The sequence below is a fragment of the Melozone crissalis genome, unplaced genomic scaffold (assembly GCF_028551555.1).
Source record: "Melozone crissalis strain CALT ecotype California unplaced genomic scaffold, PUWL_Pcris_2 ptg000079l_1, whole genome shotgun sequence".
In the NCBI taxonomy this organism is placed as follows: Eukaryota; Metazoa; Chordata; class Aves; order Passeriformes; family Passerellidae; genus Melozone; species Melozone crissalis.
In genome coordinates, this window is record NW_026535856.1 from 1,142,909 (window position 1) to 1,166,813 (window position 23,905).

A 23,905-nucleotide genomic window follows, 5' to 3' on the forward strand; every position below is an offset into this window, starting at 1 on the left:
GGGGCAGGAGCGGGCCCTGCCCGTGCTGGGGCTGCTCAGCGCAGCTGCCCCGGCTGGCACAGGCGCTGTCCTTGGACAAGGCAGCTGTGCCGGCAGGGCCTGGGAGCTGTGCTGGCTCTGCCAGGCTGCGGGACAGTCCCGCCGCGGCTGCGCTCACCACAGCCCGGCCCGCCCGGCTGCTTTCTTTTTCTGACCCCCTGGGGAGGCTCTGACATTTCCTCTTCCCTGATGGAAGTGCAGCTGCTGCCAAGGGAAACGTCCCCATACTCACTCAGTGTTCCCTTTGCTTGCCAGATGTCCCATCTGCTGTCCTTGTCCCTGTCCAGGAGAGCTGCTCTGCACGGGAGGAGGAGACCGAGCGAGAGGCTTTGAAGATGGGGCAGCTGGGATCCCTCTGCTTTGAGTGTTCTTTACAGATACATGGACTTGAACATAGACAGGGATTATTACATCTATATTTCTGTATGTGGGTTGCTATTTGTATGGATTTATTTCCATGTGTAAATTCTTGTATTTATGTATATTTATTTTGTTATGAATGTATGCTATTTGTATATATACATATATGTTTGAAATTACATATATGTGTATCAATTTATCTATGTATACATGGATATTGTTATATCTGTGTTAATTTCTATTTCTCATGGGTACAGTGGTGTAGGTATCTCTTTTGATGTAATTTTTGTTATATGGCTTTTAAAATAGGAATATTGGTATTTGTATAGGTATATAAGTCTATTTGTATAGGTATATTTATCTGTTTATGTATGTAATTCTATTTACATATCTATGGACATATTTTTGTATTCCTAGATGGGCTTAATCCTTGTAGTAATATGTAATAAATTAAGTTGTTAAACGCCTAATTGATCTTTGTGTATAGTGAGTTTTTGTAGAGGTTGGCAAGAAATTAACTGAGGTTGGTATTTGTATATTATTACATACACAGGTTTTAATAATCTAATTAATTCCTGTTTTTAACCTAAATTGAGATTTGTATAGTTCTGTATTGTCAGCGTGGGTGTAGCACTTTGTAATAAATGACATTTTTCAACTGAAATTGATTCTCGTGTATTTGTGGATCAGCAGCGTGGCTGTAGCAATCTGCAAGAAATACCATTTGTCAGCTGTGATGGGTGTTCTGACATTTGTGCTCCCCAAAGCCATGAGCAGATGTAAATGCTGGAGGATTTTGGCCATGCCAATCTCCGGCCATGCCCAGCACATGCCCCACCTGCACTCAGGCTGGGCAGGGGAAGGGCAGATTTGGGCTGGCAGCAGAGCCCCACGTTGGCTCAGAACTCGCTGCAGAGGCAGCTGAGAAAACTCCGGGGCTCCACTGAGAGTAGAACTCCAAGCAGGAGCAACCCTGACAGGAGAAATCATTCACAATGAAAAAAAGAGAGAAAATGTGGCAAAGCAGATGTGGGGATACTCTGTGAGGATGATAAAATGCTCTGAATCACCCCTGCCTAGGCACGTCTTCTGCAAAAAGGTTTTGTTAAAAACTGAACACCTCCCATGAAATACAGATTGCTCTTTCCCCTTCACTTGCCTTGCTGCGTGAGTGGAGACACTCACTCCTTATCACTGAGAATTTTTGCCCTTCAGCACCTCACATTTAATCAAAGATGATGTACTACCTTGGCACCATCAATGAAAACAGCCCTGCCCTCGTGGCAGTGTTTGCAAAGTCTTCCCTCCTCCTGTCTCCACGTGTGACAGACGGAACCATCCCCTTCTGTCCAAACTGTGCCTGAGCTGAGTGAGGGCTCCAGGAGCTCAGGAGCAAGAGCACCGCATGTGGGAAGGTTTTGCAAAGCTTCCTAGGCACCAGTAAACTCTGGGTTTGCCAGTCTTCCCCTGCAATATTGTCCTATTCAAGAATGATCTTGGAGGACACTGTGCCTCCAGCTCACTCAAGAAAAAGTTTGTTTTCTTCAAGACTTGAATAGAGGAAAATGAAAATTGTGGTTTTTAGAGTGAAATTCGGGGGTTGGTGTGGCTGGGTTCGCTCCACTATTTGCTGGGGAAAGTAGGGCAAAAGCTTTAAATTCCCAGCAGAAGCTGACTACCAGCCCACACAGACCTGAATGAGGCCCAGGTGGGCTTGCTGCACGCTGGTCCAAGGGAAAAGCTGGAACAAAGTCCCCTTTTATTGCAGATGGAGCCTGTACTGGTGTCTCCAGGGCTGTCTGTGGTAAGACACGGCAATCCAGCCAGAAACTGTGGATATGAGAGTTCCAACAGCAACCTGCTTCTCCAGGGTGAGGGACGAGGCCAGCCCAAAAGCCTGGAAGGTGCTCTGGGCACTGGAGAAGGCCAGGCTGTCCTTGTGCAGGGATGGCCTTCAAAGGGGACCTCACACCTTGTGCTGCTGACCAAGGGCAGCTGGTGGCCTTCCACAAAATGCTTCTTTTGTCCAGCTCTTGGAAAAGTTCCAGCCAGCAAAAATTCCTGCTGCTCACACCAGCCCTTTCCAAGCAGGAGGAATTTCAGCAGCAGCCTGATTGCTTAGTGGCAGGAGAATAAAATACTTAGCTGAGCGTTATCAACTCTCTGTCAGAAGCCACATCCTCAGCCCCTCATCTCCTCCAGTTGTCTCAGATGTGGAGGAAGCAGCAGGAAATCTCTGATCCTGGAAGGGAAAGCAGAAGCAGGAGAGGCAGTGGCTGGTCCCTGGGGCCTTGGGAGCAGTGAGAGCCATCCAAAACAGGATCTCTGCTTGGCTGTGGAGATAAGAGTGACCAATCAGCAATGCTCTGTGTGAGACTGGAGCCATCTGTGAAAAGTGAGCATGGAAATCTGACCTTGCAAAACAGAGGAAAAGGTGTCCTTGGGTATTTGCCAAAGCTCGCAGGGGCTCTGAGCCACCTGGTCTAGTGGAAGGTGTCCCTGCCCATGGCAGGGGGTTGGATCTAGAGGGTCTTTAAGGCCCCTTCCAGCTCAAGCCCTTCTGTGAGTCTGAATTAGAAACCCACAATGACAAAGAGAACACAGCAAACCTGGCCTCCGCTGGGGGGTTGATGTCTGCAGTCACTTGTGTCACCTGGAGTCTGGTTTGGATCTGAAGAAATTTTCATGGTCCCAAAGTATTTCAGTGTGACTTTCCTGGTTCAGGGCCCCAAAAGATGCCAGAACAGATTATCTGCAAGCACAGAATTGGTTAAGCTGCCTGTGAACCTGATGGAAGAAGTATATTCATGTTATTGCAGCATTTACCCTGTACAGGTGATATTTGGTTTCCATTTTGAAGATGAAATGTTCTTGCACAATGCTTGTATATGCAGAAATACTGGCTTTAAATCCTAATTCCATCTTCACACAGGGATGTGTAATCCCTCAGAAATGTTTAACACAGAGCCATATTAGCTTTGGGCTGGGTGGTGTGGTTTGTTTAAAGTTTGTGATGAGTAATGGCAGTGTTAACAAATACCACTCTTGTTAATTTGGGTCCTCCCTTTATCAACCCTGTTGCATAGAAATCACTTCTTTACAGCAGAGACTAAATGAAATCCCTTCATACAGATGAGAATTGTGCAATTCAGGCTGATTAAAGGGGAAGTTTTCTGTTATTGTGAAAGGACAATTTAGATAACCTGTTTGCTGTTCATCCTGGAGGTGCTTTGCAGTTAAGAGTGAAAAGGAAAAGGACATTTCTCTGAAGAAGTGTCTTGAATAAGCTTTTTGTATTACCAGAAGCAGCTACATTGATATTGACCTCCACAATTAGAAATGCACAACAACCACTTAGGTGACTTAATCTGGCCATGACTTTTAGCTGCAATTCCAAAATCTCATCAAATATGTTGCTATCCTTTAAACAAGGAAGGAGAGCACAAATACCAGCAATTCTCATCAGCCTTCTGGGTTGGAAAGACCATTTAATTTATGCTCCCTTAGCTGTTAGCCTAAACTCTGCTGTGCAAACCTTAGGTCTGTGTTGGACCTCATAAACTTCTTGAGCATCAACTTAGGTGCAACCCTGCTACAAAACCCTTCAGGCACCACACTGATTTAGAGTGGCAGGACTTCACTGTTCTAGCAGAGAATTTTATTTACTTGCTCCTGCAAGTCATTTCCAGAGTAGAAGTGAAATCAGTGCCGTGCTATCTGGATGTGATAGGATTTTCCTCCTGTCCCAACAGACAACAGGGGAAAAGATTTGTTTCTATTATACCATTACATCTAAATCTTTGGTTTGAGAGCAAAAGGAAAATGTTCCTTTAAGAAGTTCTGCCCAGACTTTTTGGCATGAGGACAAACTGTGGTGTGCTGGCAGGAGCAGCACTGTCCCTGTGGGTGCAAACCCCCTGAAGGATGAACAGGCTGCTGGCACAGGGGCCACACCCGCAGCATGAAAACCCACCGTGCCATTAACTCGATGCAAACTAAACACAAGTGACTCAGCTCTGCATCCTCAGCAAGGACTTGCCTCTGCAGAGATGTTACTGACAGACTCAGCTCTTGTTTGCAAGGGCTGTTAAATTGTCACACAAATCAACCACCCCTCCCTCTCTTGTCCTTGGCGTCAGGCTGCTGAGCTGCTGCTGAGAAAGAAGCGGCAGAGTCCTTCAGGGCAAACGGGGACTTTCCAATGGGCAGAAACTTCCTCCTTTGTTTTGTTTTCAATGACAACAGAGGGGTTTGTCTTCAGTCCCTGTGTCAGCAGGGAAATTGTGCCTGCCCATCACACCTAGGATCTGAACAACCTGGATTTTTATTGGTGTAAAACCCACAGTGACCTGACCTTCTGCAGGAATATGGAGAGAAGAGTCAAAAGGGATTCCTGGAATGTTGCAATAAGCAGAAAGTGGTATTAAACATATATAGATAAAAAGACATAAAAGCTCATAAAAGCTCATATGGAACTGATGTAAACCTAATAAAAAGAAGCATTTTATTGTAATAAAGAGTGAGGGTTGCAGACCACAGTGTGAGATATAGCTACTCTTCATAGTTTTGGAAGGTTTATTAAACCTTATCAAAAACACAACAGAAGACTGAATAAAGAAAAAAGGTTACAGCACCAGGAGCAAAAGATTTTCCTCGCCATGTGCTCAGCCCCCTCACACTGGAGACTTTCCCTTTTTAACCCTTTAACCCCTCCCAAAGTTTTGTCCATCAACCCCTTCTTTGCTGTCCAGTGGTGGAGATCTCTTCCTCAAATCCTGATTGGGGGTCAAGTGTGGCCATAGTGACAAGCCAGCCCTCCCAGATGTCCCAACCCCAGCTGTCCCTTGATAACCATGGGATGGGGTGCAGAATAACTATAAATCTATAAAACTTTTCTTAACTTATATACATGATATTTTTCTATTAATTGTGAGAGTCAATCATCACATGACTCATCTATCACAACAGGAAAAGAAGTTTCTGGTGGGAGGAACACTGGTTTTAAAGGTAGGACCAGCTCTTGAGGTTTGATTTGTTCCCTCTTTCAGATTACAAGGAAGCCATGGTGTTCCAGAGTAGAAGCTGGTCCCAAAAGTTTGAGAACAGGGTGTGATAAGATTACCAGGGTATTTTATCCGTATCTAGGAAGAAGCCCTGCAGAGCTTCTCTTTAGCTTTGAAAGTAGAAGTCCTGTTTTTACCAAGAATTTTGATCTCTTCGTGTTTTGGAGAAAGAAAAAGAAAACCCCAAACCACCTGAAGTTTACATTGAGGTGAGGTGTATCAGAGAGGGATGAGGGCTCACCAAAGCAAGACACCGTCCTGTAATTTAAACTGTTCTTTCAATAAAAACAATAATTTCTCAGTACATGTGGATTTCAGCAGGCACCAGATTCCCTCTTCTTGTTCTGGCCTTTCACATATCACTAAGGGAAGGTGAGGCTGTGAGGCTGTGTCATTGTCATTCAGATTTTTAATTCTTCAGAAGTCAAAACTGAATTCAAGTCAAGTTCATTAAACTGCAATTTACATGTATGATAAATAGGTATGATTCGTGCTGATAAAAATTGAAACAGCAATCAATATTGATACAGTAATTGATATTTGAGAATAATAAAATAGTTAGAAGTTGTAATGCCAAAGAAGAGAAGGATAGGAGGGGCTCCACCCCCCCCCCCCCCTTCCCAGGAGATGTTGTCAAGGACCACAGGAAAGAAGCCAAAGATGTCATTGCTAAAAATGAGCAAAAACCTGGTTGGGTCCCAGAAAATGGTAATTATAAGGGATTTATTGCCTTGATATGTAGATGCAGTGATATGTTAGTCTTGGCTAACATTGTACTGGCTTGGTGCGCATGTGTAACCCAAACGTGAATTAAAGGACACAGAAGAAGACTACAGAGCCTTCATCAGTGACGACCCCCAAAGACTTGTGTGACCACCAAACCGAGTGGTGGCGCATGTGTGGTAAAGGTGGTAATGAAGGCTGAGATAGAGATATGACGAACCGAAAATGGGAGGAGATGGTATTGACACATGGCATATAAGGGGTGATTTTCACTTTGCAAGCTCGTATGTGATGTTGCAAGGGTCCCAGAACCCTGCCCTCCATACCCCGTGGTTATCTTTTGCTTATGCGCTATTATTGGAACCAAATTATCCCTTATTTTAATCAAATTATATTGTATCAAATTTTATAATTTTTTTTTATTTTAACTATTAAATTAAAATTGTTACTACTTTTAATATTGTTTGGCTTTTTTTATGATAGGATAATTGGGCAAACATAACAATTTTGGTGGCGACATCCGTGACTCTCTCAACTCCGGGGAGGTGGATAGTTTCTGGGAAGGAGCTCCCCACCAGACTTTTAAGTGGTCCCAAGGCTAGACCACTCTCCCTTGGGAAAAGAGAGGCTTTATTACAATAACACATAAGCAAATTAGTTTTTAAGAGCGTGCAAGAGAGGCTCCCATCAGAGTGCCGGCTTATAGGAGAGAGAGTACCCATAGAAAACTGCTTTGTGCACGAAGACCCTCGTGAGAAGATCAGGCTGTGAGTATCACGGGGTTTTGGGTCAGGGGGCGGCTGTATGCATGTGTGAGTGTGTGTGGAGTGTCTGAGACGGGGGCTGGGCAGTCCCGGACCCCCGAAGCAAGTGGGACCTCCCTGTACCGCGTTTTCGTGTTCTCCGCGAGGAGACCGGCCGGAAAAGGAGGGAAGTGCAAAGTGAATGAGTGGGGACCCTGGGAGGGTTTGACCCAGGGGCAAGGAGGGGATCCCTGGTCCAGGCACCTGTGGGAGGGTCCTTGAGCAGGAGGTATTGACTCAGTAGGGAGACTGAGAAAGAGAGTGAATGAATAGGTTCAATTTCCTTGGAGGGGTTGGTAGCAGGCAATTTAGTATGTGATTAGATGGTGAGAGATCGGGGCTAATAAATTGAGAAAGAGGGAGAGATAGGAGTGGAACAAGTAGATTGCAGAGGGAGAGATAGAAGTGGAACAGGTAGATTGAAAAGGCAGTGTGACAGTGTAATAAGTGAGGCAGTTGAGCCACGAGGTGAGTGTGGGAAACTAAGACTTTCCTGGTACCGGGGATTTCTTAGTTTGTTGCCGCCAGAAATGGGTCAGGGAAAAAGTAAGTTCCTTGACCCAGGGGCTGCGGATTGTAGGAAAAATTCGCAGTGGTTTGAGGAATCGGGGAACCGTGAGGGGGGTTCTCAGGGAAGGAGCATTCCTCAGGACAGCCCACTGGGGATGATAATACAGTTTTGGGATGAATGGAAATCCCGAAGGGAAGAAAATCAAGGAATTCGGAGGGCAGTGCCTAAGGGACATAATATAGGAAAAGCTTTGAGTGAGCATCAGAAAAAATATGAGTCCCCAGCAGAATGATTAAAAAGATTAAAAAGAGACTTGCAATTATATTCAGGTATAGATACTGATACTGCAGTTGGGCAGGTTTTGTTAAAAATTCAGTTTGTGACCAGATCTTGCAGTGACATCAGGAAAAAGCTGGAAAAATTAGAAGACTGGCAGGACAGGGGACTTCAAGTGTTACTGAGAGAAGCACAAAGGGCGTTTGTAAAGAGAAATGAGAAAAAGCAGAAAGCAGATGCCAGAATTTTGGTTGCGGCGTTCAAGAAATGCAGGCAGCTTTGAATACAGAAGAATCTGCAGGGAAAAACAAATGGCGGATGTCAGGATCTATTTTTAGGAAGACAAGACCTGTGCATTTTTCCCGCCACAAGAAAAGATACTTAAAACATTCTTGTCCTACTTTAAAGGATGCGGGACCTACCTGTTTTTATTGTCATAAAAAGGGGCACCTGCAAAAAAATTGCAGAAAGAAACAGCAAGATGAGAAAACTACTCAGGAGAATCAGAGAGGTCAAGAGTTTTGTTTAATGAAGAGGACCGAAATACAACCAGAAGAGGCCTTGATAACAAAACTAAAAGTAGGTCCTCAGAGTGAAGAAGTTGTATTTTTAGTCAATACAGGAGTTTCTCAGTCGACAGTGACAAAATTACCCCAGGGATGTGAGATAAGTCGTGAGCGAGTTTCAGTAATCGGAATTACGGGAGGTGGTTTCCCTTTTCCTGTAATAAAAGGAGTGCAAATTGAAACAGATGGCAAATTTGGAGTAAATGATTTATTGTTGATACCAGAGGCCGAGAATAATTTGTTAGGCAGAGATCTAATAATAGCCTTAAATTTACGGATAAAACCCTGTGAAGGAAAACTTAAAATTTATTCTTTAACTGAAGAAGATAATCTAGAAATTAATGACATGGGTTGGCGTTCAGGTGAAATGGGAAAAGTTTAGGGTAGAGGAGTCTGGTCCCCTTAGTCCCTCCTGGTCAGCACAAGCCTGTGAATTTTATGCATTACTCTGGGCATTATTAATACTAAAAGGGCAAGAAGGGACTATTTATACAGACTCCAAATATGCTTTTAGTGTAGTACATACTTTTAGAAAAATTTGGAAGGAAAGGGGACTTATAAACTCTCAAGGGAAAAGGTTAATACACGGGGAATTGATAATTCAGATACTTGAAGCTTTAAAAGGCTCAAAGAAAATAGCAGTAGTTCATGTAAAGGAATGCCAGAGAGGGAGGGACATTAGAGTCAGAGAAATAATTTGGCTGATGAAGAAGCAAAAAAGAGCAACCTTAAGGAAAAGAGATACTGAAATCATGACCTTACAAAAAATAGAAATTCAGCAGGAGACACTTTCCCTTCCGCTAGCAGAACTGGCAGCTATAAGGAAATTAGGAGCAACATTCAAGGAGGGAAAGTGAGTTTTTCCTGATGGCAGGATTATGATGCCAAAACCAGTGGCATATTAGATCTTAGATAACTTGCATAGACAGACACACTGGGGAACAAGAGCCTTTCGTGATCACTTTTTAAAATTTTATGGGTGCATAAGGATATTTGAAATTGGAAAACAAATTACCCAGGTGTGTCTTACCTGTCAAAAGGTAGATAAGAAAGTGTTAAAGAGCCCTCCCTCTGGACGACAAAAAAAAAGCCTACAGGCTATTTGAAAAGATTCAGGTTGATTTTGTAGACTTGCTTTAAGTGGCTCGGTGGAATATTTGTTAGTTATAATAGATGAATTAACTCAGTGAGTTGAAGCATTTCCAGCAACTCGGGCTACAGTTTAAACGGTAGCTAAAATATTGTTGGAACATGAAATTCCAAGAATGTGAAAATATGGTGGGATTTAAGTAGATTTATATTAACCCTGATTTATTAAGAAGGAACTAAGCATCCTGGAGTGGCTGCGAACCGCAATTCCCTTGAGCTCAGAGGCAGAAGAACACCGGTGGAAAAAGAATAAAAGACTTTCTGAATAGGTGGGAACAGCCTAAAAAGATCGAAGATCTCCTCCAGGATCACCCACCAGCAACATTATTAGAATTGATTACAGAACTGCAATTCCAGAAACTGAGATTGATAACACCTGTTGCTAAAAGAGCTCAGAGACAAGTAAAATGTTGGGAGTGCAGTAAACATGGTTTAGGGTGTCATCCCTGGATATGTATTGTTTGCACACTTTGCTTTAACTCGTGGTGGAAAGTAAGAGGGAAGAGAAAGAGAGACAATTGATTTGCTTGTTTTGCTATGGTTATGTATTTAGCCAGCTAACTATAGAACTCATTGCTATTGATTTCTTTGAAATACCTTTGAGACTGGGAGACGGGACTCTTCAAGCAGCAATTGGATTAATAGAGAACTTAGATCAATTGGTTCTTGCTATATTGGCAATAGCACAAATAAGAGAATGAGCAACTCATAATATTATAGACCAGTGTCTCATAATTGATAGTTGTTGGGGAGAAGAAGTCTATATATCACATCATAGGCATGTTTTTGGGGCATATTGGCCCCGGAATTGGAGGCAGAGACTTAATGCACTCCCCGCCCTTGAAGAAAATTTAAAAAAAAAAAATTAATTAAGTCTTAGTGTGGTTGGCATATCTCTGAAATTTTGGAAAATATAAATTTATAGTGTTCCTGCCTAACATTTTCCCTGTTCTTTTCATTGTAATTATTTCTTCTTAACTAGCCAGAACAGAGAAATGGAATTTAAAAGGGGACAAGCAAACCCTGTGGGGCTATGGGTACCAAGGAAACGAAAAGCACCAGTGACTAGATCCCAGAATATTACCTTTGCTCCCGAGAAGACTGGCATCTCGGCCCTTGGTTGCAACCCAAGGGACTTTGAGAAAGGTAGAAAGGTAGATTTCCTGAGGATTATTTTCACTGTGATCATTATGGTACCCTGGACGGTTGGCCAAAGTCAGAGAGCCACACTAGAGCGAGTTTCGGCAATGAAAAAGCAATCAGAGCAAAAACCAAGTCCCAGTAATTTCAACATTTGTGACTATTGCAATCACCCTGTGTAGATTAAGGACAAGATGAAATCTGTGTTTGTGATACACCTATATGTTAGTTCTGCTTGCTACAATCACAGCAGTTTTATAGATGTTTGTATTAAGGAAAGAAAGATGTATTGGGTAAGGAAAAATTTGAGATATAATAGACAAGCTCCTTATCCCCATGATGATCAAATTTGCCCTCAATATGGAAGATTCTTTTGTTTTGAAAGAGATGATAATGGAAAGGATCCAAGTACAGGGAAACCAGGCACTAAAAGAAAAATGGAAAGAGAAAAAAAAAAAAAAAAAAGAAACAAAGGGGAATAGAGGAAAAAACAGGAGAAAAGAGTCAACAGAATTGGCTGAACTGTATAAACAACTAAAACAGCACTACAAAGATTGGGATTTGCCAGCCTCGAATAAGAATCTGTTTGTGGGATTGATACAAGAGATTGCTACAGAATTGGGATTATCCAAATGTTGGATTTGTAGAGGTCTAAAAATGGCTGAAAGACGGCTGTGGAAAAGTGAGAACTTACCTCCAGAGCAATTTTTAAAGTAGAATCGCACCCAAATTTCTGGAACATTGAAGAGACCTGAAGGATGGATTTTAAGCCATCAAGTAATTAGAATCATTTGTGTAACTCGAGAAAGAAGGAAATTTAATAAAGTAGTGGGGCATACTCTTTGTAAATCCACATTAGTAGTCAATATGGATAATTGTTCAAAAGTTTGGTGACCTGAAACCCCTATAAGATATTGAGGATCAATAAAAAAAAAAAATTGTGAATGGGATGAACAGATTAATTTATGCTAGTACAGAAGTCCTGGAGCTAACCCCTACCAATCCATCGACAGCCTGAGGTCATATTGAGAACAACTGGAGAAAACTGATAAGAAATGGAAAGCCTCAGATGGGATATATTGGATTTGTGGGCAACGAGCATACAGTGAGTCACCTCAAAAATGGGGAGGAACCTGTACGTTCAGAGTAATACAACCCTCCTTCTTTGCTCTACCGAGGTCTAGGAGCAATGTGTTAAGAACTCCTCTGTATGAAACCCTGCAGCAGAGTAAAAGGGATTTGAATTTCAACTTTCCAACAGCAGGAGGGAACCAAAAAGGATGGGAGGAGGGGTGGCCTGCAGAATGAATTATAGCATATTATGAACCAGCAAGATGGGCTCAGGATGGGTCATGGGGATATAGGACCCCAGTTTACCTGTTGAATCGATTAATAAGGCTCCAAGCAGCAGTAGGGGTAGTGTCAAATCACACCTCCAGTGCTTTAAAAATGTTAGCCAGGCAATATACAAAAATGCGGGCATTTGTGTACCAAAATAGGATTGCCCTAGACTATCTGTTAGCAGAAAAAGGAGGAGTTTGTGGGAGATTAAATGAATCTGAGTGCTGTGTATAAATTGATGATTATGGGGAAGCTATCACAGAACTTGCAGAAGAAATTAAAAGAGTGGCTCATGTGCCCGGTACAAAAGTGGAATTCAATCTTGAAAGCAGATTGGTGGGATAACCTCTTTGGAAGCGTTTGGAAAAAAAAGTTAGAGTTCATGTTGTTATGCTCAATTCTGGGACTTCTGTTTCTGCTTTGTATGATTTTGTGTTTTATTAAGCTAATTCACTCAGTGATTCAGGGGATGCAGATTACAACAATGTCTCTAGATTCAGAATCAGCAGAAAAAGGAAAACCAAGATCTATAATGGTATTAAAAGCTGAATCGACCCCTGTTAAAGAACAAAGACCTAAAAAGATTGAAATAGAACAAGAAATGCTAACTAAACTTGAAAGAGAGTGTGAAAGACTAGAGGCAGTAATAGAAATGCTAGAAAAGTTTGAAGCTGAAAAGAGACAACAAGAAAACCAAAATTCTGAAAAAATACAAAAGATATCAGAGCATAGCTTTATAATAAAGCACAAATCATAATGATCAAGAAGATAAATGGGGGATTTGTGATAAATAGGTATGATTCATGCTGATAAAAATTGAAACAGTAATTGATATTGATACAGTAATTAATATTTGGGAATAATAAAATAGTTAGAAGTTGTAATGCAAAAGAAGAGAGGGAGAGGAGGGGCTCCACCCTCCCCCTCCCGGCAGAGTTTTCAAGGATCACAGGAAAGAAGCCAAAGATGTCATTGCTAAAAATGAGCAAAAACCTGGTTGGGTCCCAAAAAATGCTAATCATAAGGGATTTAATGCCTTGATATGTAGACATAGCGATATGTTAGTCTTGGCTTACATTGTACTGGCTTGGTGCGCATGTGTAACCCAAACGTGAATTAAAGGACACAGAAGAAGACTACAGAGCCTTCATCAGTGACGACCCCCAAAGACTTGTGTGACCACCAAACCGAGTGGTGGCGCACGGGTGGTAAAGGTGGTAATGAAAGCGGAGATAGAGATATGACCAACCGAAAATGGGAGGAGATGGTATTGACACATGGCATATAAGGGATGATTTTCACTTAGCAAGCTTGTACGTGAGGTGGCAAGGGTCCCAGAACCCTGCCCTCCGTACCCCGTGGTTATCTTTTGCTTATGCGCTATTATTGGAACCAAATTATCCCTTATTTTAATTGAATTATATTGTATCCAATTTATAGTTTTTTATTTTAACTATTCATTTAAAATTGCTGCTACTTTTAATATTGTTTGGTTATTTTTATGATGGGATACTTGAGCAAACATAACAAAATTCAATCTGCTATCTTAAAAAAAAAAAAGCAGAGAGAACTTTTTGTCCTATTTTCTTTTCCTTTTTATAGTTTGATATCTACAATCCCCAGTTGATATTGACCCCCAGCACCTTCTAATGCAGTCGGAATATATACAAATATCAGGACCCTTCATGGCTGACAATCAATTGCACTTTATTCCCACCCCCTCTCCACCATTTCTTTTATCCAACCCCTGGCACTCCTATGGATCAAGAATGGTATGGCCAGCAGGAGCAGGGCAGGGATTCTTCCCCTGTGCTCAGCACTGGTTGGGCAGCATCTCACGTGCTGTGTCCAGTTCTGGGTCCCCCAATTTAGGAAGGACATGGAGGGGCTGGAGTGTGTCCCAGAAAAGGGCAAAAAGGCTGGGGAGAGGAGACAAAAGGGCAAACAGGGATGGGCTATTTGCCCTTTTCCAGGGCAGGAACAGGGGTGGGCAAAAGGAAGAAATTACTACCAGGGAAGAGTAAAGAAAGCAAAGGTGAAGGCAAGGAAATGCTCAGGGCAGTTTCAGGGTGGCTGCCAGGCAGCCCTGGCTCTGAGCAACAGCGTCTGCAGTGGCACAGGAAACTCCCAGCTGATGGGAACAAACTTTCTGGCTGACTGCAGAGGCCAGGACAAAGCTGAGTGGTTTCCCTGGTGTCCCCCAGCCCTTGCTGGCCCCAGGGGCTGATGGCATTTGTGCTCCCTCAGGTTCATGTCCCCACAGCAACAGCATGGGGGTGCTCCCCCTGCTGTGTGCAATGCAAACAGGGGCTGCTGAGCCAGTGCTGCCGTGTCTGTGCCTGCAAGGATGGGGCACCTGTGTGAGCTGGGGGAGAGGCCAGGGCTGCAGAGGGGGGATGTTGTTGGCAGCTGCATCAGGACGCTCTGGGACGCTGCCCTGGGCTGTGCAGTGCACTGGGGATGGATCAGCCCCTGCTCTGCTGCTCCTTCCCGTCTGCCCCAGGGCCCTTGCAGAGCCCCAGCCATGCTGTTTGCCCCCAGCCTGCCCACGGCCAGCCTGGGGCTGCTCACGGGGGTTTTCTGTGCTGAGCATTGGCCTGGGTGTGTTCTTGAGAGAGCCTGGGCAAGGAGCCTGGAGCCCCCAGGGCCTGGCCTGAGGCGTCAGCGCTGCCCCAGCAGTGCCCATGGCCTGTCCCTGCTGCAGCCCCGGCACTGCCACCCCCAGGGCTGTGCCCGGCCCCGAGAGCACTCAGGCCCTGCAGCAACACCAGGGCCACCAGGGCAGCGGGGCAGGGCCACGGCAGCAGCACTGGCAACACCAAGTGTGGCTGCTGGTGCTGGGCACAGCTGCTGGGCCAGCACTGATCTGCCTCCAGCTCTGCACACAGACATTGCTGCTGCAGCTCCAGAGAAGGAACAAAAGGGCATCTCTGCAAAAAACTTTCCTGGGAGATCCTTTAGTTCACTTACAGCCACTGAGAGCACAGCTCCTCATAGAAACAGGTTGTGGGTCACAGTAAAGGAGAAGGGAAACAAAATGAGAAATGGCACAATGACATCACTTTGTAGACAATACTTTAAAATTAAAACAAAGGTAAAGAACCTGCAAAGTGAAACTAACAAAAAGTATTGAAGATTACTTTTATTACAAGTGATTGGCAGAAATAGGCCAGTAGTTTAATGTTTCTGAAAGCATCCAGTCATCAGTGCCCACATGGAAGCCTTGAGCTCCTGGTTCCTCAGGCTGTAAATGAGGGGGTTCAGGGCTGGAGGCACCAACGAGTACAGAACTGACAGGGCCAGATCCAGGGATGCGGAAGAGATGGAGGGGGGCTTCAGGTAGGTAAAAATGGCAGTGCTGAGAAACAGGGAGACCACGGCCAGGTGAGGGAGGCAGGTGGAAAAGGCTTTGTGTCGTCCCTGCTCAGAGGGGATCCTCAGCACAGCCCTGAAGATCTGCACATAAGAGAAAACAATGAACACAAAGCAGCTTGAGGCTACAGAGACACTTACAGCAAGAAGCCCAAGTTCCCTGGGGTAGGATTTGGAGCAGGAGAGCTTGAGAATCTGGGGGATTTCACAGAAGAACTGGCCCAGGGCATTGCCATGGCACAGGGGCAGGGAAAATGTATTGGCTGTGTGCATGAGAGCATAGAGAAAGGCACTGGCCCAGGCAGCTGCTGCCATGTGGGCACAAGCTCTGCTGCCCAGGAGGGTCCCGTAGTGCAGGGGTTTGCAGATGGACACGTAGCGGTCGTAGCTCATGATGGTCAGGAGGGAAACCTCTAATGACATGAAAAACACAAAAAAAAAGAGCTGTGCAGCACATCCTGCATAGGAGATGTTCCTGGTGTCCCAGAGGCAATTGTGCATGGCTTTGGGGACAGTGGTGCAGATGGAGCCCAGGCCAGTGAGGGCTAGGTTGAGCAGGAAGAAGAACATGGGCGTGTCCCGGTGGTGGCCGCAGGCTACAGCGCTGATGATGAGGCCGTTGCCCAGGAGGGCAGCCAGGGAGATGCCCAGCAAGAGGCAGAAATGCAGGAGCTGCAGCTGCGGCGTGTCTGCCAATGCCAGCAGGAGGAAGTGCCTGATGGAGCTGCTGTTGGACATTTCTTCATTATGGACATTGTGAGCTTTTTAAAGACACATTGACAATTTGGACAAATTACCTTGAGTCAGTCCTATGCTATTTTCTTACACAAGCAATAAAAATTCCTTTTCTTTCTTTGTGGAAATTTCATTTACTTTTTTATTTTTGAGTTAAGAATTCGGCTGCTAAGTAACTGTGTGTTTTTAAGAACGGACAGAAATCCTGTTCTTGGCATTGCTCTCACCCTGAACACTGGGGAGCCCAGAGGGAAAACAAGCCTCCCTGTGCCCCAGAATAGTCAGAGCTGCTCATCCTAAACAGCTGCCCGTTGCTCATTTCACCTCCCTCTAGTACAGAATGGAAAAATTATTAACTGTAGTTATAAAAAACGTAGCCTTTTTGAACACTCCAGTTTCAAAATCAATCTCTCCAAACCCTACACTCTTCCCTGATGCTGTTGGCTGGAGGGATACCAAGGGTTGGCCTGGCTCTCTGCTGCCTCGAGTTGTGCCTACTGGGAGCTGTTTCTCTTTACCCAAGCCTTGTCCCTGCCAGTGCTGCCAGAGCCCAGCCCAGCCCTGGGGGCTCAGCTCTGTCCTGCAGACCCCTCCCAGCACTGGGCACTGCCCAGGGGCATCCCCCTGGCAGCAGGGCCTTAAGGGCAGGCCACACAAACAGAGATGCTGCAAGCCAAGGTGCTGCTGCTGCTGTCTGTCGGGAGACAAGGCTGAGGAGGCACTTTCTGAGGGAGATCTGAGGCCCATCTGCTGATGCCCAGGGTGACAGTGCAGGAGTCTCAGTGACACAGCCAAAGCTGACAGCCCCTTTCCCTTCCCTTTAGAAGAAAGCTGAGAGCAGCCCTGGCCATGCAGCACCATCTCCACAGCAGGAGGAATCTGCCCTGATGGGGGTGGCTCCTTCCACCTCCAACTTCTCCCCTGCAGCGTCCATGGGGAGCTGCCAGGCAGGCTGGGAGCTGCCCCTGGCAGGTGGCACATGCCCTGGGCTGGCCAAGAGCCCTGAGGGCTGCAGGAGCTGCTCTGCAGGACAGCCCTGGCTGCACATGCAGGGCATGTTCATGTCCCAGTCATGCTGTGCTATGGCTGCTTTTCAAGTCTGCTTTGAGCCAAATAAATAGGAGCAATAATATCAGGAAGGGGAAATTCTGAGCTGGCCCTGTTGTGCCTTCTCCTCCTGCTGCCTTTGCTGATCCAAGTCTTGGCCAGCCCCCTGGCCTGTTGGCTCAAGATGCTGATCCCCTGGAAAACCTTTTTGTTCCAATGGGCTTCCAACACAGCCAGAGCTCTGAGCCAGGTCCTGGCAGGGCCATGTGCAGGCAGGACCTGGGGGCTGCAGCTGTTTGTTCCATCCCTTACCTGCTTGACTACCTGAGCAGAGTTAAGGACAGTGCAAATCTGGAGAAGATCTGGGTATTTCTGAGAGCTGAAAAGTTCTGGATGTGTCCCAGGCATGTCTGGAATCACTCTGTCTCCAGTGGTTTCCTCCTGTGTTAAACACTTGTCTACAGACAAGGCCAAACTCCCTCTTCCAGACTGAGCTGTGCCAGGAGTTACTGACCTCCTGTGCCAGGCTCTGGAGCTGCTCTCATCATGCCCAGATTTCCCTCTGGGAATGTTTGCCTGGCTTGAAACCACTGGCCTGAGCCAGCCTGGCTGAAGAGACCTGGGAGGTGGCCACAGACCCATTTGGTGAGCAGCAGACCATTGCCTCTTCCCAGGCTCAGCATCCAGCAGAGGATCTGACACCAGCCCCAGGCACACAAGCACAGAGCAGATCACGTCCCTGCAGCCCAGCGAGCTGTGACACCTCTGGGAATTTACTGGAAAGCCCTACCACCTCTCTAAGGCTCTCCGGAACAACCATGAGGGAAGGAAATAAAAAACAAGCCCTCAGAAAAACACAAAATGCTGTGTGAAGTACCTGAAATGCCCCCAACAGTTTAACTAGAGCATGGAGTAAGCTGAGAAAATGTATGAACAAACGAATTAAACAAGTGAGCACACAGCAGACAAGTTGGCATGTAGGTGTCTACTGAGAAAGCTTAAGCACAGCAAGGGGAGAAAAAGCAAACTCAAACCAAGGCATAATATCCCTCACATTTTGGAGCAGAGCTCTCAGACCATGTATCAGCCAAACCACTCCAAATTACCATCTGCCAGAATGTCCTTCAAAGAAAAAAAGTCCACAAGTTTGCAAAGCAGCAGTTTAATGTTGTCCTATCAGATGAGAGGCTCTCTCCAAAGAAGATTTTTGCACTTGAGTAAGAAACACTACACAAAAGCGTGACTCTCGTGGCCACTGCTACACTGTCAGGTACCATGAGACAATGAATTTTTGGAGTCCTGGCCATGTCATGGCAGGTACATCTGGAAAGAAGCTCTTTAGCAGCCCCTGTCATTTCATAAGTTACCTGCAAATGTTTCCAGATCCTCTGCATGATCTTCTCTGTATGCAGAAAGAGTCTACATAAAGAACCTGAGCAAACCACTCTGGTATTGTTTCAGAGACAAAGATACACCAGAATATGAAGAGCAGGTTTTGTTTCTCATGTATCTTCCTGTCATCCCTAAATCAGGCTCTGTTTCAGACTAGAAGCTGGATCCTTCCCTGGTATAAACCTGGGTACCTGCTCCTGTCCACGAGGCCCATCACTCCACACACGCTGAGGCCCAACTGCATTGCATATGAGATTGCCAAGTAAATGCAGGTCTGTGCATGCACCATGTGTTAGACTAGGCCATAAATAATTTATGATGCTGGAGAAGGTGACTATATTTTTAGGTGTAGAAATATGCAGATAAAACAGTCCTGACATTCAGTTTTCACTCTGCACTTCTGATCCTGAATTTGAGTCCATCCAATGCATTTCTAAAGCCTCTGCACCTCTGAATGAGCAACACATCCCCTGCAAAGCCCCAAAACCCATAAATCAAAAAAGGGGCACCAGGAAAACCCATGGAGCCCACAGGATACCTCCTGCAGCCAGCACTACACAGGATGCCCCAGCATAAGGAAGAGCAGGCTCCTTCCCCTGAACCTCAAACATTCTGCAGGTCAGTCTCCTCTGGATTCTGGCTGCTGACCCTTATTCCTGACCCCACATCTAATCAACACGCCTTTGATGTCAGAGGCACGTGTTCATGGGGCCCAAATCTCTCTCTAAAGACCACGGGAGCTGCTCAAATCAGCACCTTGCCATCCTGAGGCAGCCCAGGAGCAAGGATGAGGAAGGACAAAGGTGCTCACTGGGTGCTTGTAACTGTACCCTCTGTTACATCTTCCCCCAGAGAGAGCTGTCAGTGGGACAGAAGGAGAATTATTCCTTCCTTGGACTTTGTAGAAACAGGGAGGCCAGGGAAACCAAGAAACAATCATAGATTTGACACCACATTACTTCTGGATGTGTCCAATGAGCAAGATAAGGACACACTGAGGAGAAGGGGAAACAGATGTTGCAAGGGCGAGGAAGGGGACAAGACAGTTTTGTGGTGTGTCACAACACAGCTTTTGGTCTCTGCTATCAGAAATAAACCAAGGGAGGTGGAGAGAGGCACAGAGCCCAGGTGAGGGCAGGTCTCACCTGGACAGGGCAGCTCCCAGGACAAAGGCAGCGTGTTCCTTCAGTGAGGCCTCGCTGCTGTTCAGCTCCTCGATCACCAGCCGGAGCCCACCCATGGACAGGAAATCCTTGGCATTGTCCACCTGGGAGAGAGCAGCTTCCATCAGCACAAAGCCCCAGCCCCTGGAGAACACCTCCCTTCACACCCACAGCATCCCTTCCCTCCTGCTTTGACCAGCAGGGAGTTTTACAAGGGATTAAAAATTCCGAGGGAATGGCTGTGGCTGAGTTTAGCACAGCCCTGCCCATGAGCAGAGATGTCACAGCTGCCCAGGCACAGTGTCCTCGTGGGAGGACATTGTCACACTCAGAGGGCATCACTGGAAACTCAAATACTTTGATTATAGCTATCAAAACTGCTCTTGACATGTACTTTGGCAATTCAGGTGGTGTCAAAAACTCAATATATCTGCTGATGTCAAAAAACTCCAGCTCTTTGCTCTCCCCTGAGCAAGCCTTTACTAGGGATCCAGGGAATTGCATGTTTTGCAAATGAAGTTAATTAATTGATGCTGTAATTGTAGCACCAGGAGTCAGGGATGTTTAGGAGCCTGTCAGCACCAACAGGGTGCAAAGGGGGCATGGGAGCGAGTAGCATGGGCAGTTCTGGGAGTTCTCCATCAACAACTTCCCATGGACAAGGAAGGAAAAAGCCAGTCCCAGCTTGGAGGGGTCATCCAGGAGCCTCCCCAGGGAGCAGCCCCACAATGACTTTTCTAAGCAAACAATAATGGATTAACTGCCAGTAGGGAAAAGTTTGCACATTAGTGGGAATTCATCAGCCTCTGGCTCTAAGTGGATCAGGGGCTAGCCAGGCACAGTCCCAGCGGGCATCTGCTCTTGGAGAGGAGATCAGAAAAGGCTCTGAGTGCTCACAGACAAAATTTAGAGAAACAGCACAAACTACTTCAAGTACAAAATTCAGTCCAAAGTCAAATCAATGCATTTTGGTATTCAATGATTTTTTTTTCAGTTTAAAAGAGGATCTGATGAATGCTCAGAACTGCCTGCACAGAAAAATCAGTTTCTGCCTGCACAGAAAAATCAGGTTTAGAAATTCAACATATCTCTCTGAAAGACAGGGACACAACAGCAATCGTTGGCTGATGGAAACAGAATATAAAAATGAGTTATCAGCAGGGCAAGCCGACCCCCTGATGAGGTGGAACAGGACCACAAGCCATGCAGGGCATGTGGGACCCTCTTCTAGTCAATGACTTCATGCTCAGTGTTATTTGTATCTCAACCATGTACCTTCATCAAAATTGGCCCTAAGTCAGATATTTCAGGTACCCAGGAGAAGAAGAAGCTTTGTGTCCTACAGGTCTGCCGTTACCAACCAAAGCAGGACCTGGGGAGCTCCAGCTCATCTCTGCTCCCCAGTGGGACAATACCCACCTGTCCCTCTGCAAAGCTGCTCTCTGCAGGTCTGCTGGGGCTGATTCAGGATTTGCAGCAGCTTTTGTATCCTTTCAGATGCTGTTCTTTTAACTGTCCCTATAAACCAGGCCTGCCAGAGCTCTCACTTTTCTGCAGACCCATCTTTATCTACAACGAAATCTATGCAGCAACCCAATTTCATCTGCCAGTGGGTCCTTTTATTGCTCAGCCTCTGTAAAAACTGGTTTAGTGCTGGAATCAGACATCGACTTCTGCATGAGAGGGAATATATGGACAGGCAGGAATTTGCATCCAGCAGCTGGAGTGGTAAAACCATCCCCTGCTGTAACCTCAGCAGCACCAGAGTCCTTTGTGCTGCCCCAGCGTCAGTGAGACACCACAACAGCAGAATGTAAATTGTGCTGTTGTGCTGTAAAGCTTATTCTGAAGATGTGTTTATCTTTTCTAACCAGAGTCTGTTGTGAGAGCTCCAGTTCTAAAACTAACAAAATCCCCAAACTTAACAACTTGAAGGTATTAACCTCTCTGGGGAACAGTGTATGCTGCAAGGCAGCAGCTTCTACCTCACTTCAGTCCACTGAAATCACCACAGAAGAAAAACCAAAGATCAAAAGAGCTCTTGAGTAAAGTACACGGGCAAAGCAGGCGAGGGGAGGGATAGGAGAAGAGCAAATATGACAGCAGTTATTCAGGGAGCAGGTTTGAATTGGAGGAGAAAGAAAATAGGGAGGGAAGGTGAGAGAGAAAATGTTAGAAAACAAGAGCGAGGGAAAGCAGCATATCAACTGCACACGATGGAGAGGAAATTAGCAGAGACAGATGGTGTAGCATGTCAGAGCAGAGGAGAGGAGAAGATAAGCAGAGTAAATAATTGAGAGAAAGAGCCTGCAATGCCTGAGAACGGGTCTTGGCTCCACACACTGCTGTGCAAGCACCGTGAATGCTGTTTATGAGTTATGCTCTTCCCTCTTCACATTTGCATTTGGGTTTTATGCGATACAGATAACCCAGCAAGCCAAACCTTCCTACTCCTTCTCCAAGACGGACTCCCAAACATGCCAAGCTGAATCGTGGCTGAGGAGAGGCAAACCAGAGCTGGCAACCAAAAGCTGAGCAAAGGCAGAGCCCTTGGGCTGACTCTTCAAAGGCAGGAGAGAGCATCTCCCCGGGCTGGGCACCAGCCATGGCTCCCACAGCACGCTCCGAGGCACGAGCTGCCCCGCACCCACTGCTCCAGGGTGACCATGGCACAGAGCAGGGAGCAGCCTTTGCTTGCACGCCCTCCAGGGCATGGCATTTGCCACTCCACAGGGCATCCTGTGTCCCGGAGACAGCAGCAGGATGGCCGGGAGCTGAACAGTTCTGAAAAGCCACGGCACGGCATGGTACTGCTCTGATGGAGGCTGGGGAAGGTGGGACTTGCAAAGTGGCCCTACACAAGTCCTTGGCCACCCACATCTGCAAGGATCCCCTGCTCCCACAGCAGGGCTGTGACTCGCTGCAGAGGAGTCCTGGCAGTTCAGCCCTTCCAGGGTTATGCAGCACCAGCGTCCTTTGGCTGCTGTTCAGTAATTACATTAAGCCACTGCTGCTAAAGTCAGTCCCAAGCAGAGATAATGCTCTGGACGCATTCAACTGACTGGAAGAAGAAAGAGGAGGAAAAGCCATGCTGGCTTAGAGACAAGTCATATTTCTTATCAGCTTCCTGCCTGACGAGAAGGTGCTGCCCAGCCATCTGCCCCGACAGCGCGGGCACAGAGCAGCGCTGTGATCGGCGCACAAAGGAGCCCCTGTGCTCCTGCCAGCCTCCTGCCATTCCCCCTCTCTGACCCCTTTGATGCTGCATGTGCTTCCGTTTGATGCTCCAGTCCCTGCTCCTCTGCCATTCTGAAATTGTTTGCCCCATCCTGTGCTGCAGGGATTTTCTGCTGGAATAGTCCAGATTGCTATGCTGGAATTCAAGGCATGCCAGGGCATTTGGGGGTTGCTTTTTAGCACAATGGCCTGATGCTCTGGCACCCTTAATCAGGCAAGATTAGCCCTGAGTACAAATATGAAGCTCTTTGGGTGCCCATTGTTCACAGTTATTTAACTCTGAGTCACACAAATGCAGTCAGTGACACAAAAGCAGGGAGAACAAACAGCAAGGAAGCCTCTGCATGCCCACAATGACAATTCAGAGTGGAAATTCAAGACAAAGAGCCCTGGAAATAACACTTGTATCAGCTGGCACATGGACTCTCTCTCTCACAGCAGCAACACTTCAGCTACCTGCCTCCAAATACCACATTTGGTTCAACAAGTGCTGTTCCAGTGAAAGGGCTTGCACTGGCACCTCCCAAGAGTTGTCCTATTCACCCTCTGAAATGACAAAGTGCCATTGGAAACTCTCCCAGTGCACTCCAGACTCTCCCCAGTCACTGGGGAGGGAGAAGCCAAGTCCCTTCCCACACGGCAGAGCAGAGGCTGGATGCCCAGACACCCTCCCAGGGGTGGCACCAAGGCAGGCACCAAGCCCAGGGGAGCAGAGCTCTGTGCCTGCAGCTGCATCCAAGGGGAGGTAGGAATGTGTGAGCTGAAAGCAGAGCAAGAGAGATCAGAGAGAGGAGGGAAAAGTGTGAGCACAAACCTCAGGAAGCGAGATGCCAGGAAATATGTTCACCCTCACACAGAGCTAATTAGCACAGCGAGGCTCTGCTTGCCACTGCTTACTCACACCAAGACAAAATAGGGGGTTTTGGGTGGCTGTCACCTTTCCTGGTACAAAGACGTTCTCTGTGAACTGATATAAAGGCACCTACCA

At 46.3% G+C, this 23,905-nt stretch overlaps 1 protein-coding gene across 1 annotated transcript; it reads right to left on the reverse strand.

Annotated features, from left to right (window-relative positions):
* Positions 1-1,550: 1,550 nt before the first annotated feature.
* Positions 1,551-15,700, reverse strand: LOC128946205 (olfactory receptor 14J1-like; the record flags this gene model as incomplete). The annotated part of the gene is made up of 2 exons (XM_054290086.1): positions 1,551-1,562; positions 15,239-15,700. Coding segments are annotated over 2 exons (474 nt in total), but the record flags the coding sequence as incomplete, so codon positions are not given.
* Between the last annotated feature and the right edge of the window lie 8,205 nt (positions 15,701-23,905).